At 37.7% G+C, this 14587-nt stretch overlaps 2 protein-coding genes across 2 annotated transcripts in view; both read left to right on the plus strand.

Moving 5' to 3' along the window:
* Positions 1-14587, plus strand: part of LOC138354040 (uncharacterized) — a 129583-nt gene that overhangs the window by 55871 nt on the left and 59125 nt on the right. The window contains exon 2 of the mRNA XM_069307755.1: positions 14279-14395. Within this exon, the coding sequence (XP_069163856.1) occupies positions 14279-14395 (117 nt within the window). The remainder of the gene's footprint in view (positions 1-14278; positions 14396-14587) is intronic.
* Positions 9665-12407, plus strand: LOC138354107 (uncharacterized). The gene is made up of 2 exons (XM_069307968.1): positions 9665-11713; positions 12209-12407. Exon 1 carries the CDS (start codon positions 9741-9743, stop codon positions 10665-10667), a length of 927 nt encoding a protein of 308 aa, XP_069164069.1. The 5' UTR covers positions 9665-9740; the 3' UTR covers positions 10668-11713; positions 12209-12407.

A 14587-nucleotide genomic window follows, 5' to 3' on the forward strand; every position in this document is an offset into this window, starting at 1 on the left:
TGTGATGGTGCAAGGTTCGTGGTACTTTACAAGGTCGAGACCTTCATCACAAACTGAAGATTTCAACAAAAATCCCGGAGCTGGGCTTAGTGGTGTAATAGTCACCACAGTGGTGTAATAGTCACCACGCCCTGCCCTGGTGACTCTCTATTACTCCCTTATCTATCCATATCTCAACTATGGTATTTGTGCTTGGGGCTCTACTACCCAAAATCACTTACGTCCTCTAATTACTCAACACAAAGCTGCTATTAGGACAATATCCAATTCTGGCCCCAGACATCAATCGGTACCCCTACTCAAATCTCTGAATATGTTAGACATTAAGTCACTGCACATTCTCTTATGTGTATTATACATATATAAAACGCTAAACTATAATGCCAATCCTGATCTCAAAAGCTTCATAGAAGGTTGTAACAGAACCCATGAGCACCACACCAGAAATAAATACAGTTTTGATATTCCTAGAGTACGACTAAATCAAACCAGAAATGCTCTACAAATCAAGGGGCCCAGAATGTGGAATGACCTTCCCAACCATGTTAAAGACTGTACCTCTCTCAACCAGTTTAAGTTAAAAACGAAGCTATACCTAATAAATTCCATGTAACCCACCTTACCCCTCTGTTGTCAACCCATGTATGTTTTTTGTTTTTTTGTTTTTCAAATCAACGCTGTTTGAATGTAATTTTCTGTAATAATTTGTAATTGTATTTGTGCTGCTTTTTCAACAATGTTCCCCCCTCTTTTACCTCTATTTTTTATATGTACTCATCACATCTTTTCTTTTTACCCATTAGTTTTAAGCTTTAGTCATTAATGTTTTTCCTGCCCGAAACGCTTTGCGTAATAGTGGCTTTAGGCATTGTATGTACTAGCTCTATCTATAAAGCCAACAAACTTTGTAAAATCTCTTTATGTATGTACCTTACCTAAATAAAAATTATTATTATTATTATTATTATTATTATTATTATTATAGTGTGTGTGCTCTCCACGAAGTCTCGGGGCGCAGTGTAGTCCTCTACTACAACCAAATCCTGTAAGGCTATCGCTATGTTATAATCTTTGGCTACCTGGTGATTGGTCAATGCAAGTAACTGAAACTCGACATAGACCCGGATGACAAGACCTTCCCGCTCGTCATCTGGGTCTTAGCGTCTTCAACTTCAACAACCAAAATCCTCCTAACCGCGACGTTTGACACCGCCATCTTTGGTATCGTCACACTATTCTTCTTCCTCTTCGAAACTAAAAACTTGAATGTCTTGAAAATGCTGCTACTCACAGCTCTTCTGTAACAAATGAAATGATATCTTTGTCGTCCACGGTGGGAAGAAAGTTACTTGAAGCACAGAATGTACTAAACGAGAGGGCGATACAACAATATCCTGCTTCAATGGAGCAGATGGCTCAGTCCCTGTAGCTCATATGAGAAACCTTTGTAACCAATATCCTCCTACAGTTTTCTCTGTGATGAACAGCATTCCTGCTTATCAGGCTCCAGCACCATTTTACTTCATGATTACAGTGGTTCAATGTCACAACCCTTGCCATACTAATGATTTGTTTTCCGTCTGACATAGTTCTTTTCCGGTGTGTCCTATCTCATTTTCAGTTCGTCAAAGCACCTTTCCCGTCTTCCTCAGCACATTTCCAGTCTGTCCTAGCTTTAGGACAGACGGGAAATGCTCACGTGCGTTTTAGGTCATAAATATATGTAACCAACAGTTAAAAAAAACTGAATCAAAGATCTGTTATTTTAAACGGTAATTTGTTCAGTAAGTGAACTATTTAATTACAATATATGCCCTGGTCTTTTCTGTCTAAATCTGGATCCATTGTTGAGTGTTATACTCTGCGTAGACGTAATTACACTTTATTATTATCCCCTTTGGTACAGCATTTCATCTATTTAATGGCTTCAGTTATGTCACTAAATACTCAGTCTCTATAGAGAATGCAAATTAACCGTTCTTAATCCATCTTCATATGGAAGGTTTCTATGGCCTTGAATTAATTTTCTCATCAATATGCAAGGAATAAGTCACAATTATATCATTGAAACTAATCATATAATTCAACCAACTCAAATGAAGAGAGAAAATAGAGCAACGTTTCGGGTAGCATTTGACTGTTATCATCTTCAGCTGCTCCCGTTCAAGTGAACTTTTGAATATTCTAATGTATAGTGACCAAATCTGAAATGAATACTCTAAGGCCTAACTAGAGCATGAAAAGCTAAAGAATATTATATAACTTTTTATGTTAAAAGTCCTAGAAAAATTTATAGTATCATATATGTTTTATTATGTACATTTATGCAGTTTTTAGGCATCAGATCCCTGCTAACCATAACAGCCAGATTGTTTTCTTACTCAGATTTGCAATTTAAATATTATACATCTAATACTGTTGTTATAATTTTTCCTTAGGAACCGAAATATATAATTTTATTATCACACTACATCTTTTAATTTTTATCTAGTTTAAAATCTTGTCTAGAGCGTTTTTAAATAATATTGAGTCTACTTCTGAACTTATCTCCACTATTTTTGCAAATGTGCAAATATTGGTGGTCACTACTGTAATCACTTACATCTGCGATTAACAGCAGAGCTTCAAGAACAGAGTCCTGGTGTAACCTAATGTATAACAGGTTGATATTAAGATTTAGCTACATTTATGCTAACTTTGCATGCTATGTGGGAAATTTTTACCCACCATATCTAATAATCATCTAAGAAATGTATAATTTCTATATCATATCTAAATCATATCAAAATCATATCTAAATCGTATCAAAGATTCATTATAGCTTGATCCTGGATGACAATGGCACCATGAACACGTACGCAACAGGGGCCCTTTTGATGCCTACGTGACTTTGTACATGATCTTTCAAGGATCCAGAAGCTTCTAGAAGGACTTCTTAATTAAAAAACTATTGGAACATTGATTCAACATCCGGTAGGATTAAAAATCGAATCCTTAATAAGATTCAGTGGTACTTTCAAATACTACTTATAATCTTTAAATCTTATATCTAATTATATTATAATCACATCTTATTTCAATCATAAGTCTAGACTGTAAAAAATAATCAATCAATATTCATTGAAGGCTACCGTGCTCAGAGAGCATGGCAGGGCGATGGGGGGGAGAGAAGCGCCCACCAACAAGCCCAGCGGCACTCCGCGTTTGTTTACAAATGAGTGAACAAGTGACTGATCCTTAGCGAACATTACCAGCTCAAGGACACCTTATCTAATATTTTTATCGCCAGTGAATACTCTCTAGAACTGGGGGAGTACCTGGACAATATCTACAAGGAAAATCCGTGAACATTCACATAAAATAGAGTGTATAGTGGAGATCAGTGACACGGTTTCCTCCACCTTCATTCATAAACTTTTATCTCGAATCATTCTTCTGCAACTGCAGGATAATCACGTAGCAACGCTACCAGATCATCATACAGCAACGCTGTAGCAAAATATCGTGCCTAAACTCAACAAGAGAGAGTTAATCAGTCTGGCAAACTTGTCAGACAGGCACCCCGACTGGCAGAGAAGTATATTGAAGGTTATTTGGTATATGATTGGCCAATTGTATGCTTGTGTAGCTTTAATATCCTATAAATCTGTCTGTTGGTTAAAAAGCGAGGCTAAGCCTCACATATCGGTACGTTTATTAAAATTGTAGTGTAGCTGTGAATCTTATCCAAGCACTGAACCTCATGAGTGTCCATTCTGTCAGAAAAGAATTCAGCCTCAATAAGTAAAAACCTCACAAGTGTCCACAGTCTTGGAAGAGATTCAGTCAAGCTAACTGTATAAAGTGAATATGTCTGCATATATATTTGAATATATAAATTAAGTTATCAATTGTTTGCTTAGTTATTTATAAGTTATCATATAAGTTCATTTAATTGAATATAATTTCTAGTACTAAGTTAATAGTATTAAGACTACATTTAAGGTCATTTATTTATACTTTTACAATTTAATTTGTTGTTTATAGTATAAGTACATATTGGCTGTTAAGTTATGGTACTAGGTTAGACTATGTATGTTTAAATCTCTGATTTAAACAGAGCCAGTGTTCAGTCAGATAACTGAATTTATCAAATCTTATCCTTGTATAAAATACAAGCTGATGTGAGATCCCTGTCTACAGGTGGATTGGAACTTCTATCAACAAGTCATTCACCCCACCTGTCCCTTACAGCCCACAGTTTGTCATTAGGAAAAGAGGATCTAGGATTTACAACCCTAGCTAGAGATTTTAGTTGAATTAATTTGCAGACAGTAAATTTTTAATTTAGTTCAGTACAAGTCCCTGGTAGTCTCCTCTTATATCAATCCCAGCAGGTTTTTCCCACATTAATGGTCCTTCGAACCTAGATATTAATTGGTCCTTTATACCTAGATATTTATGATCATTCGTTTACCGAATATTTCAATGCCAAATACATAAGAAACTTCTTGATTTTGCATTGGAATAATTCTTACATATTCTAGCCTAACCTAGCTATCAGCCAATATTTATCATAGCTATATATCTAAGTAAACAAATAGTTTGCAGTGGCTTAAGCCACCATATCCATTAACTAGTAAGCATTCATAACAAACTGATACTGTTTTGTGTTAAGAAACCACAGTACTTAAGTATATCAGTGTGACAGACACTGCACTGCATCTTAATCATAAATTACCAATTATCTACCTCATTGTGGTAACATTACATATATATTTAAGTGTATTATCTAGCATTATCTCTAATCTACTGATTTTCAGAGCTGCTCATTACATAATATTCTTTAAAAAAGTGTTATCATCACTGTAAGAGCATTCCTTACAATCTAACCATAATCAACTATATCATACCCTATTCAGGTAAAACCAGTAGACATTCTACTGTATTTTATCTAACAATTATTATGGTAACAGATTTTGTAATAACTTTGCAAAAATAGTGCCATTTACTATTTTTAAAAAATTATTACAAGATTTACCAACTTGGTGCATTCGTGCATTCGGGTCACAAATCAAATTATTACAGTACTTTTGATAATTGAACACCTGCTACAACCAGATTCCAGGGAGGAAATGAAGGACGATCTTTGGAATCATTACCTAAGTAGACAGGAAAGCTCATTTATCAAAATACATTAACATCATACATATTTATCAGAAAAAAGAGAAAAATCTCGGAATCTCCGAAACTCGGAAAAGGTCAAAATGGCTAACAGTGTTCCACCAGCAGCTGAAACAGGAAATAGGAGGACACTTAATGGTCTGCAAAATCACCTAACTCAACTGATTGACAAATGTCAAAAGTTGGCTAGACAACCATCTCCTGATTTAATAATTCTGAATACCAGAGTAAAAGCAGCTGTGGATAAGTATGAACAAATCAAACGCCATGCAGAAATTTATCTAACAGAAATGGCTAATGCAGATTTAACCCGAAAGGAACTTCAGGAAATTGTCGTTGAAATGACAATGTATGAAGATAAAATCCAAGATCAACTTGATCCTTTAATCAAACAAATATCTCAAGCAGGAACCCAATCCAATGTGAGCTCATCCACTCAACAGAGCAATGCAACTATAACACATATAGCCGCAGAGCTCCCAAAGGTACAATTACCATATTTTGAGGGCAAGGATGAAGACGATTGGGATACCTTCTGGAGACACTTTGATTCTATAATAAACTCCAAGCCCTCTCTCAAAAAGGCGACAAAGTTTCAATATTTGCAAGGCCAGTTACGGGGAGAGGCAAGGCAGGTCATTGCTAATTTGTCATTAACAGATGATGATTACGACCATGCCTTACAGTTGTTACAAGATAACTACAGTGATAAGGAGACTGCAATTGCACGTCTCTCATACAAATTATTGGATTTACCCTCTCCAAATAAAAGTTATGAGTCACTACAATCATTTCGATTGTCTATAGAATCAATCATCAAAGCCCTCAGTACAAAAGTACCTGTAGGTGATGCAGAGTGGCTTATAAAGTTAATCATTCAAAGGAAACTTCCAAATGAGGTCATAGACAGCCTATGCACTCATTATAACACCAACATCTTATCACAAAGCCAAATCATTGATGGACTTCGAGCTTACGTACAAAGATTACGAAGCCGAGGAAAACTTAGATCTCAAGAAAAAATCCCCAAAGGTGAATCCACGGACAAAAGCAAAAATGTCCAGAATGGCAGTCAAAAATCAAGGCAACAAAACTCCTCTTCTGCAAAGTGGAAACAGAATAATGTTGGCTCTTATGCTATATCCCCCACAGTTAACAGAACTGTAGGAAACCAAGCTCCTAAGACAGATAAGACAAAAGGAGCTACAAGTGCCCCAAAATGTTTATTCTGTCAAGAAGCACATACCATTTATCAATGCACAGTTTATGTAGGCCGTGCCAGTCGAATCGATCGACTGAAATCTCTGAACAGGTGCATCCGTTGTCTACGGAAGCACGATACTAGTGAGTGTATCACTCAATTGCAGAACTGCCAATATTGTCATAAAAGTGTACATCACACAGCACTCTGTGGTGATATTAACACTCAATCCAGATCACAGACTTCCAATAATCAACCTGCATCTCAGGCAAAGCCCAAAGATGATACCACAACAGCCGTACAATTCTGTACAGTAATGAGCAATGTCAACGACTTGGATACAGAAATTGTTACAGCAGCCATATTGCCTACTGCACAGCTAGAACTATGCAATCAAGGAATTTGTATTCCAACGAGAGGCTTTTTTGATCAAGGGTCACAGAAAACCTTTATCAGTAAAAAGATGGCAGAAGATTTACAACTTAAATCTTCAAAGCAAGTATCTACATCCATATCAGGGTTTTTTACTAATTCTGGTCGTAGAACCTTTCCAGTAGTAAAACTCAATGTCTGTCTAGGTACATCCCAAAGGACAGTAGAAGCCATAGTAGTTGATAAAATTCCTACTGAAATGGAAGTGACTGGTCTGACAGCAACTATTAAATTCCTAAAAGAAAAAGGAATACAATTAGCAGATCCTCTGCTTGAGTCTGACTACATAGGGGATATCGGAATCCTGATTGGAGCTGACTACTATCATCGATTCATTCTGGGATCAGAAGAATCTATGGGTATGAATATACTCAAATCAGCAGGAGGCATATTGATGACAGGACCTATACTAGATCTTGAACCTTCAACTCCTGAAAAATCACATCATACAGAAACTGTAATAGTGGCATGACTAGGCAAAGAACAGTCACCACTTAAAATCCCCCACATGATTGATGATGGATTAGAATCTGTACCTCAATTGTGGGAACTTGATGCCATAGGAATAATTCCTGAACAACCAAGTCCTGATGATGTCTGTGCATACAATCAATACTTAGAAACAGTACAGTACCATGATGGACAGTACTGGGTAAGGCTACCATGGAAAATCAACCATAAAACCTTACCTACCAATTATCACATGGCTTACAGTCAATTTAAAGCACAACTAGCAAAGCTAAGAAAAAGGCCAGAGCATTTAAAACTCTATCATGAGATTATTGCTCAACAATTAAAGAATAAATTCATCGAAGTCGTGAAACATGACAATACGCAAACAGGCCATTTTTTACCTCACATGGCTGTAATGAGAGAATCAAAAACGACTCCTTTACGGATAGTTTTTAATTGTAGCTCTAAATCTGGACCCCAAGGAACCAGTCTAAATGATTGTTTGCAAACAGGTCCAAGTCTAACTCAGAAATTGTATGACATACTGTTGAAGTTTAGACTTAACAAATATGCGTATTCAGCAGATATAAGTAAGGCCTTTCTAAGAGTTGGCTTACAGGAAGAAGATAGAGACTTCACTAAGTTTCTATGGGTAGAGAACCCAGAAGATGTCAATAGTCCTGTAGTGACTTTCAGATTCTCTTCAGTTCTTTTCGGCGCGACAAGCAGTACATTTCTATTGCAAGCAACTCTAGATACTCATCTGAAGAAATCATCAAGTCCCTGTAAGACTGAAATCAGTCAAAATCTATATGTAGATAATTTTCAAGGGACAGTTAACAGTACTACTGAACTGTTACAATTATATCAAGAGGCTAACAAGGAGCTACAAGGTGCAAACATGCCACTACAATCTTGGGCCTCTAATAATGCAACATTGAATAATCAAATAGCAAGAGATTACCCTGAATATCACGTACCAGAATCACAAAAGGTGTTAGGTATGGATTGGGATTTAATCTCGGACACAATATCGATCAAATCTGTGCCAGTAAATTACAACATCACTACAAAAAGGGATTTGCTTTCACAAGTTAGCAAAGTATTCGACCCACTTGGTCTACTAAATCCTTTGACTATCAAGTGGCGTTTATTGGTGCAACAAGCATGGAAAGCTAAGGTTGGTTGGGATGATCCACTACCAATCCAGTTACAAAAAGCTTGGATGGAAGTGGCTCAAGAACAAACTTTAGTTGAAAAGATAATCTTTCCGAGACACATAGTCGAGGAAAATGAAGAAGTATCACTACATGTATTCGCAGACTCGTCAGCCAAAGCTTTTGGAGCTTGTGCTTATTTAGTGACTTCTAATCAATCATATCTTATCACCTCTAAGGCCAGAGTCGCTCCATTAAAAAAGAGGACTTTGCCTCAGATGGAACTAACAGCACTGCTAACTGGAACACGCTTAGCAGTACATATCAAACAAGTCTTGTCTACCATGAACATCAAAGATGTCATTATATGGTCTGACAATGAAGCTGTCTTACAATGGGTACGAAACGACAACTGTCCAACTCCATATGTAAAAAATCGCGTCTCGGAAATTAAAGAAATTTCCGCAGGCTTTCAATTGTTGCATGTACCAACAAAGGATAATCCAGCTGATCTCTTATCAAGAGGTATGACATTTAAACAATTTGCAAAGGCAGATATTTGGTTTCATGGGCCTCGATGGTTAGTGAATGGTAGTTGGCCTGAACAAAAGCCACACGTCATTACGACACAAACCATAACTACCACCAGGCAGCAAGCTCAAATATCAGTCTTGGATTGTACTCGTTACTCCTCGCTCATCAAATTAATCAATGTAACACAGAACGTGTTTCATTATCTCAGGAAAAAAGGGATAAAATACACTTTTCCTGATGCACTTATCTATTGGGTAAGACAAGCCCAGAGAGAAACTTATGGGAATAACTATGAAAATCTTCCGCATAAGTTAAAACACAATCTCGGTCTGTGGATAGACCAAGAAAATCACAACATTCTGCGTTGTGGAGGGAGACTTAAACACGCAGATATCAATCTAGATACCGTGCATCCATGGCTTTTACCAAAAAATCATTGGATCACAAGGTTGATTGTGTTGCATACACATCAACAAATCATCAAACATGGAGGAGTGTTAGACACACTCACACAAATCAGACAGCAGTACTGGATTCCTCAGGGAAGACAGTCAGTCAAATCAATCTTGAAGAATTGCATGATATGCCGAAGGTACGATGCAAGAACTTGCTCTTATCCAGGGCCACCACCCCTACCAAAGGAACGAGTGGTCCATCTACAACCTTTCGAAACGACAGGAGTAGATTATACAGGAGCAATATATCTAACAGGGACTGCAGATAAGCAACCTATCAAGGCATACATCTGTCTGTTCACCTGTGCTACCACCAGGGCAGTACATCTAGAGGTAACACCCGATATGACTGCTCAATCATTTATTCAAGCTTTCCGCAGATTCGCAGCACGCCGATCATGCCCTAAGCTGATGATTTCAGATAACGGAGCAAACTTGGTAGCTGGAGAAGCATGTCTACGGGAAATCTGTTCCCATCCTGCAGTTACTTCCACACTGGAACAGCGTCATTGCAGATGGAAATTTATCCCTCCGAGAGCCCCATGGCACGGAGGATTTTATGAACGGTTAATAGGAACTGTAAAAAGATCCTTGAGAAAATCTCTACACCGTCAGAAAATCAATCTTCAAGAACTCCAGACAGTAATCACGGAAATAGAATCAAGGGTGAATAACCGGCCGTTGACTTACTTGTCTGAGGATCCTACTCAACATGAGCCATTAAGTCCTGCCCACCTAATGTATGGAAGACTTCTGACTCCAGTACCATCTCTAGTGGATGATGAGATCAGAGATCCCTCATATGTGGGTCAGAGCGAGTTGGTTCAGGGGTATAAGCATCTGTCCAGCATAATCCAAAAATGGAATGATGTTTGGACCAAAGAATATCTTACATCTCTACGAGAACATCACTATGGGGCCAATGTCCCACATAATATAGCTAATCTCCAACCTGGCGATATTGTCTTGGTAGACAGTGATGGCCCTAGGGCTGACTGGCCATTAGGTAAAGTTGTCTCAGTCCATCCAGATAGTCAGGGGATTTTGAGAATAGTCAAAATCCTGTCCAAAGGAACAACTTCCCTGAAGACATTGGACAAACTCATCCACATGGAATCAGTGAGCCAGCTGCAGTTAGATCCTGAGAGACCTCAAGAGACTCTAACTCCACAAGACCCACAGACTCCTAACAGACACAATCGTCCACAACGGACAGCAGCACAAAAGTGCAAGCAAAATTTGCACTTGTATTATCAATCCAATGGAGAGTAAATAAATACATATGGTTACTATTGTCCTAAGTATTGGACTCTGTGCCAGTTCTCTCCCTCTGGAAGATGTGGGAAATTTTTACCCACCATATCTAATAATCATCTAAGAAATGTATAATTTCTATATCATATCTAAATCATATCAAAATCATATCTAAATCGTATCAAAGATTCATTATAGCTTGATCCTGGATGACAATGGCACCATGAACACGTACGCAACAGGGGCCCTTTTGATGCCTACGTGACTTTGTACATGATCTTTCAAGGATCCAGAAGCTTCTAGAAGGACTTCTTAATTAAAAAACTATTGGAACATTGATTCAACATCCGGTAGGATTAAAAATCGAATCCTTAATAAGATTCAGTGGTACTTTCAAATACTACTTATAATCTTTAAATCTTATATCTAATTATATTATAATCACATCTTATTTCAATCATAAGTCTAGACTGTAAAAAATAATCAATCAATATTCATTGAAGGCTACCGTGCTCAGAGAGCATGGCAGGGCGATGGGGGGGAGAGAAGCGCCCACCAACAAGCCCAGCGGCACTCCGCGTTTGTTTACAAATGAGTGAACAAGTGACTGATCCTTAGCGAACATTACCAGCTCAAGGACACCTTATCTAATATTTTTATCGCCAGTGAATACTCTCTAGAACTGGGGGAGTACCTGGACAATATCTACAAGGAAAATCCGTGAACATTCACATAAAATAGAGTGTATAGTGGAGATCAGTGACACGGTTTCCTCCACCTTCATTCATAAACTTTTATCTCGAATCATTCTTCTGCAACTGCAGGATAATCACGTAGCAACGCTACCAGATCATCATACAGCAACGCTGTAGCAAAATATCGTGCCTAAACTCAACAAGAGAGAGTTAATCAGTCTGGCAAACTTGTCAGACAGGCACCCCGACTGGCAGAGAAGTATATTGAAGGTTATTTGGTATATGATTGGCCAATTGTATGCTTGTGTAGCTTTAATATCCTATAAATCTGTCTGTTGGTTAAAAAGCGAGGCTAAGCCTCACATATCGGTACGTTTATTAAAATTGTAGTGTAGCTGTGAATCTTATCCAAGCACTGAACCTCATGAGTGTCCATTCTGTCAGAAAAGAATTCAGCCTCAATAAGTAAAAACCTCACAAGTGTCCACAGTCTTGGAAGAGATTCAGTCAAGCTAACTGTATAAAGTGAATATGTCTGCATATATATTTGAATATATAAATTAAGTTATCAATTGTTTGCTTAGTTATTTATAAGTTATCATATAAGTTCATTTAATTGAATATAATTTCTAGTACTAAGTTAATAGTATTAAGACTACATTTAAGGTCATTTATTTATACTTTTACAATTTAATTTGTTGTTTATAGTATAAGTACATATTGGCTGTTAAGTTATGGTACTAGGTTAGACTATGTATGTTTAAATCTCTGATTTAAACAGAGCCAGTGTTCAGTCAGATAACTGAATTTATCAAATCTTATCCTTGTATAAAATACAAGCTGATGTGAGATCCCTGTCTACAGGTGGATTGGAACTTCTATCAACAAGTCATTCACCCCACCTGTCCCTTACAGCCCACAGTTTGTCATTAGGAAAAGAGGATCTAGGATTTACAACCCTAGCTAGAGATTTTAGTTGAATTAATTTGCAGACAGTAATTTTTTAATTTAGTTCAGTACAAGTCCCTGGTAGTCTCCTCTTATATCAATCCCAGCAGGTTTTTCCCACATGCTATGGAATAACCACTCTTTTATCCAAGTTAGGATTATTTGTCTATTACCGAGATATTTAAAACCTATTTATACCTACTTTGTTATAACCATTTATTATTTATTTAAATACTTCATTTATGTTTCATATTTCTAGATAATGTAAATTTAGACAAATTTATCTTCAAAATGAGAGATTTTTTTATTATTGCGATTAAATTTGTAATTTTTCTCTATATGTACTCATGTGATTGTATGTTCATTTTACAGTACAGAGACTACCATCAAACTGCCATTAAGGTTACCAATAACACTAGCATTATTAGACACTGAGGCCTAAATATATCCTGAGTTAAGCTATCCTACCATTCTGCCCAACTTATTGGACCGAGTATGAAACTCAAATTACTAGGCTCTCATTATTTTCATTTAATTATATCCAAATAGTTTATGTGAGACTGTTTTGATTACCCCGTTGACACAACATTCTATATATTTTGACCAGACCAAACACTAGATGAGGAAGGAACGACGAACTTTCGGTCCATCCTGGACCATTCTCAAGTCGATTGTGATGAAGGAAGATTGATTGATTGATGAAGATAAAGCCACCCAAAAGGTGGCACGGGCATGAATAGCTAGTAAGTGGGGGCCCTTTTGAGCCATTACCAGTATCAGTAGATGGTACTGGAGATCTGTGGAGGTGCAACTGCACCCTGCGTGACGGGAGATGTCTCCCGTCCGATGAGGGAAGGAGATGAAGGCAATAAATAGGCTAGAGAGAGATGAGGAGCAAGGCAAAAGGTACGAAAGGTAAGATGTGGTAGAGGGGATAGTAGTAGGAATAAGAACTGCAGAAGGCCCATTGGCCCATACCAGGCAGCTCCTATTTATAACCACCCAATGAGAAGGGGGATATTAACAGGAATAAGAAGAGGATAGCAAGGGAACGTAAGAGAAAACAATGGACAGAAAAAGAAAAAGGAAAGAGGAAGAAAGATAAATGGAAGGGTAAGCTTATGTTAGGTCATGTTTGTTACAAACATTAGAGCATTTGAGTATATACTGTGAAAGGGAAGAGTCAACAGCAACAATGCCAGGACTCAAGTTCATGTTGGGTACGTTGTGTATCAGAGCCGATTCAACAAGACGGCGTCTGTGTAGAGTAGAGGCAGGAAAGATTATTTTGGAGGAGGACCAATCAATCGGATGATTAGAATCCCTAACATGACGGAAGAGAGCATTGTTTGTGTCTGCAGACTTAACACTCCTTTTGTGTTCTTTAATAAGTCTGTCATTAAGCGTACGGCCAGTTTCGCCAAAGTATTGGAGAGGACAAGACGAACAGGAAATATAGTAGACACCAGCAGCATTAGAAGGAGGATCAGCAGTGTGAACTTGATTGCTACGAAGTGTGGTAGTTTGTCGAAAGGCGAGCTTTATGTCAAGAGGACGAAAGGTATTCAAAGGTATTTCGGTCCAGGACGGACCGAAACGTCGTCGTCCCTTCACCTTTTAGTGTGTGGTCTGGTTAACGTAATTAAGCCACGTTATTGTAACTAATCGCCTGAACATTCTATATAATTTTATATTCCAACTGATTAATACTGTTATTCTCCATTCATGTAATTTGTCTATCAGTGTAAAATTACTTTTATCCCTTGCACCTACATAGTCAGGAATTGACATTATTGATGGACAATACTCGACTTGCCCTAATGAGGGTAAGCGATGGAACCATTAGTGGATGATCGTTAAGGTCTATAGTCAGTCATTTTATTGGCAGCATATCCATAAATTATTCACCTCTTCTCTCAGACATCTCAAACTCTTGTTTAATAAATATTAATCATATTCCATCGATTGTCTTTACACCATCGACAGGCTCCAACACACGCTACATCAATGCGAACAGAGTCATTCTCAGCACAAAACAGAGGAATATCATCTGCGCCATCTTCTGTAGTCAGATGCCAACATGTGTCTCCTTCAACCACTACAGTAAGTATAGTAAGGATCCGCCATGCGCTTCATTTATCAACAACAGTAAGTGTAGTAAGGATACAACACACACACCTTCTTCAGCCACAATAGTATGTGTATTGTTGCACATTCCCCCTCTGCAACACAGAGACAGAGGGACTCCAACAGCTATCCCAGGAGTATGGGATTATGTGGCTAAGTTTATTTATT

Source organism: Procambarus clarkii, chromosome 61 (genome assembly GCF_040958095.1).
Source record: "Procambarus clarkii isolate CNS0578487 chromosome 61, FALCON_Pclarkii_2.0, whole genome shotgun sequence".
Classification (NCBI taxonomy): Eukaryota; Metazoa; Arthropoda; class Malacostraca; order Decapoda; family Cambaridae; genus Procambarus; species Procambarus clarkii.

Excerpts from the sequence above, each read along its gene's own strand:
- LOC138354107 (XM_069307968.1), top strand. The coding sequence starts at position 9,741 with ATGACTGCTCAATCATTTATTCAAGCTTTCCGCAGATTCGCAGCACGC.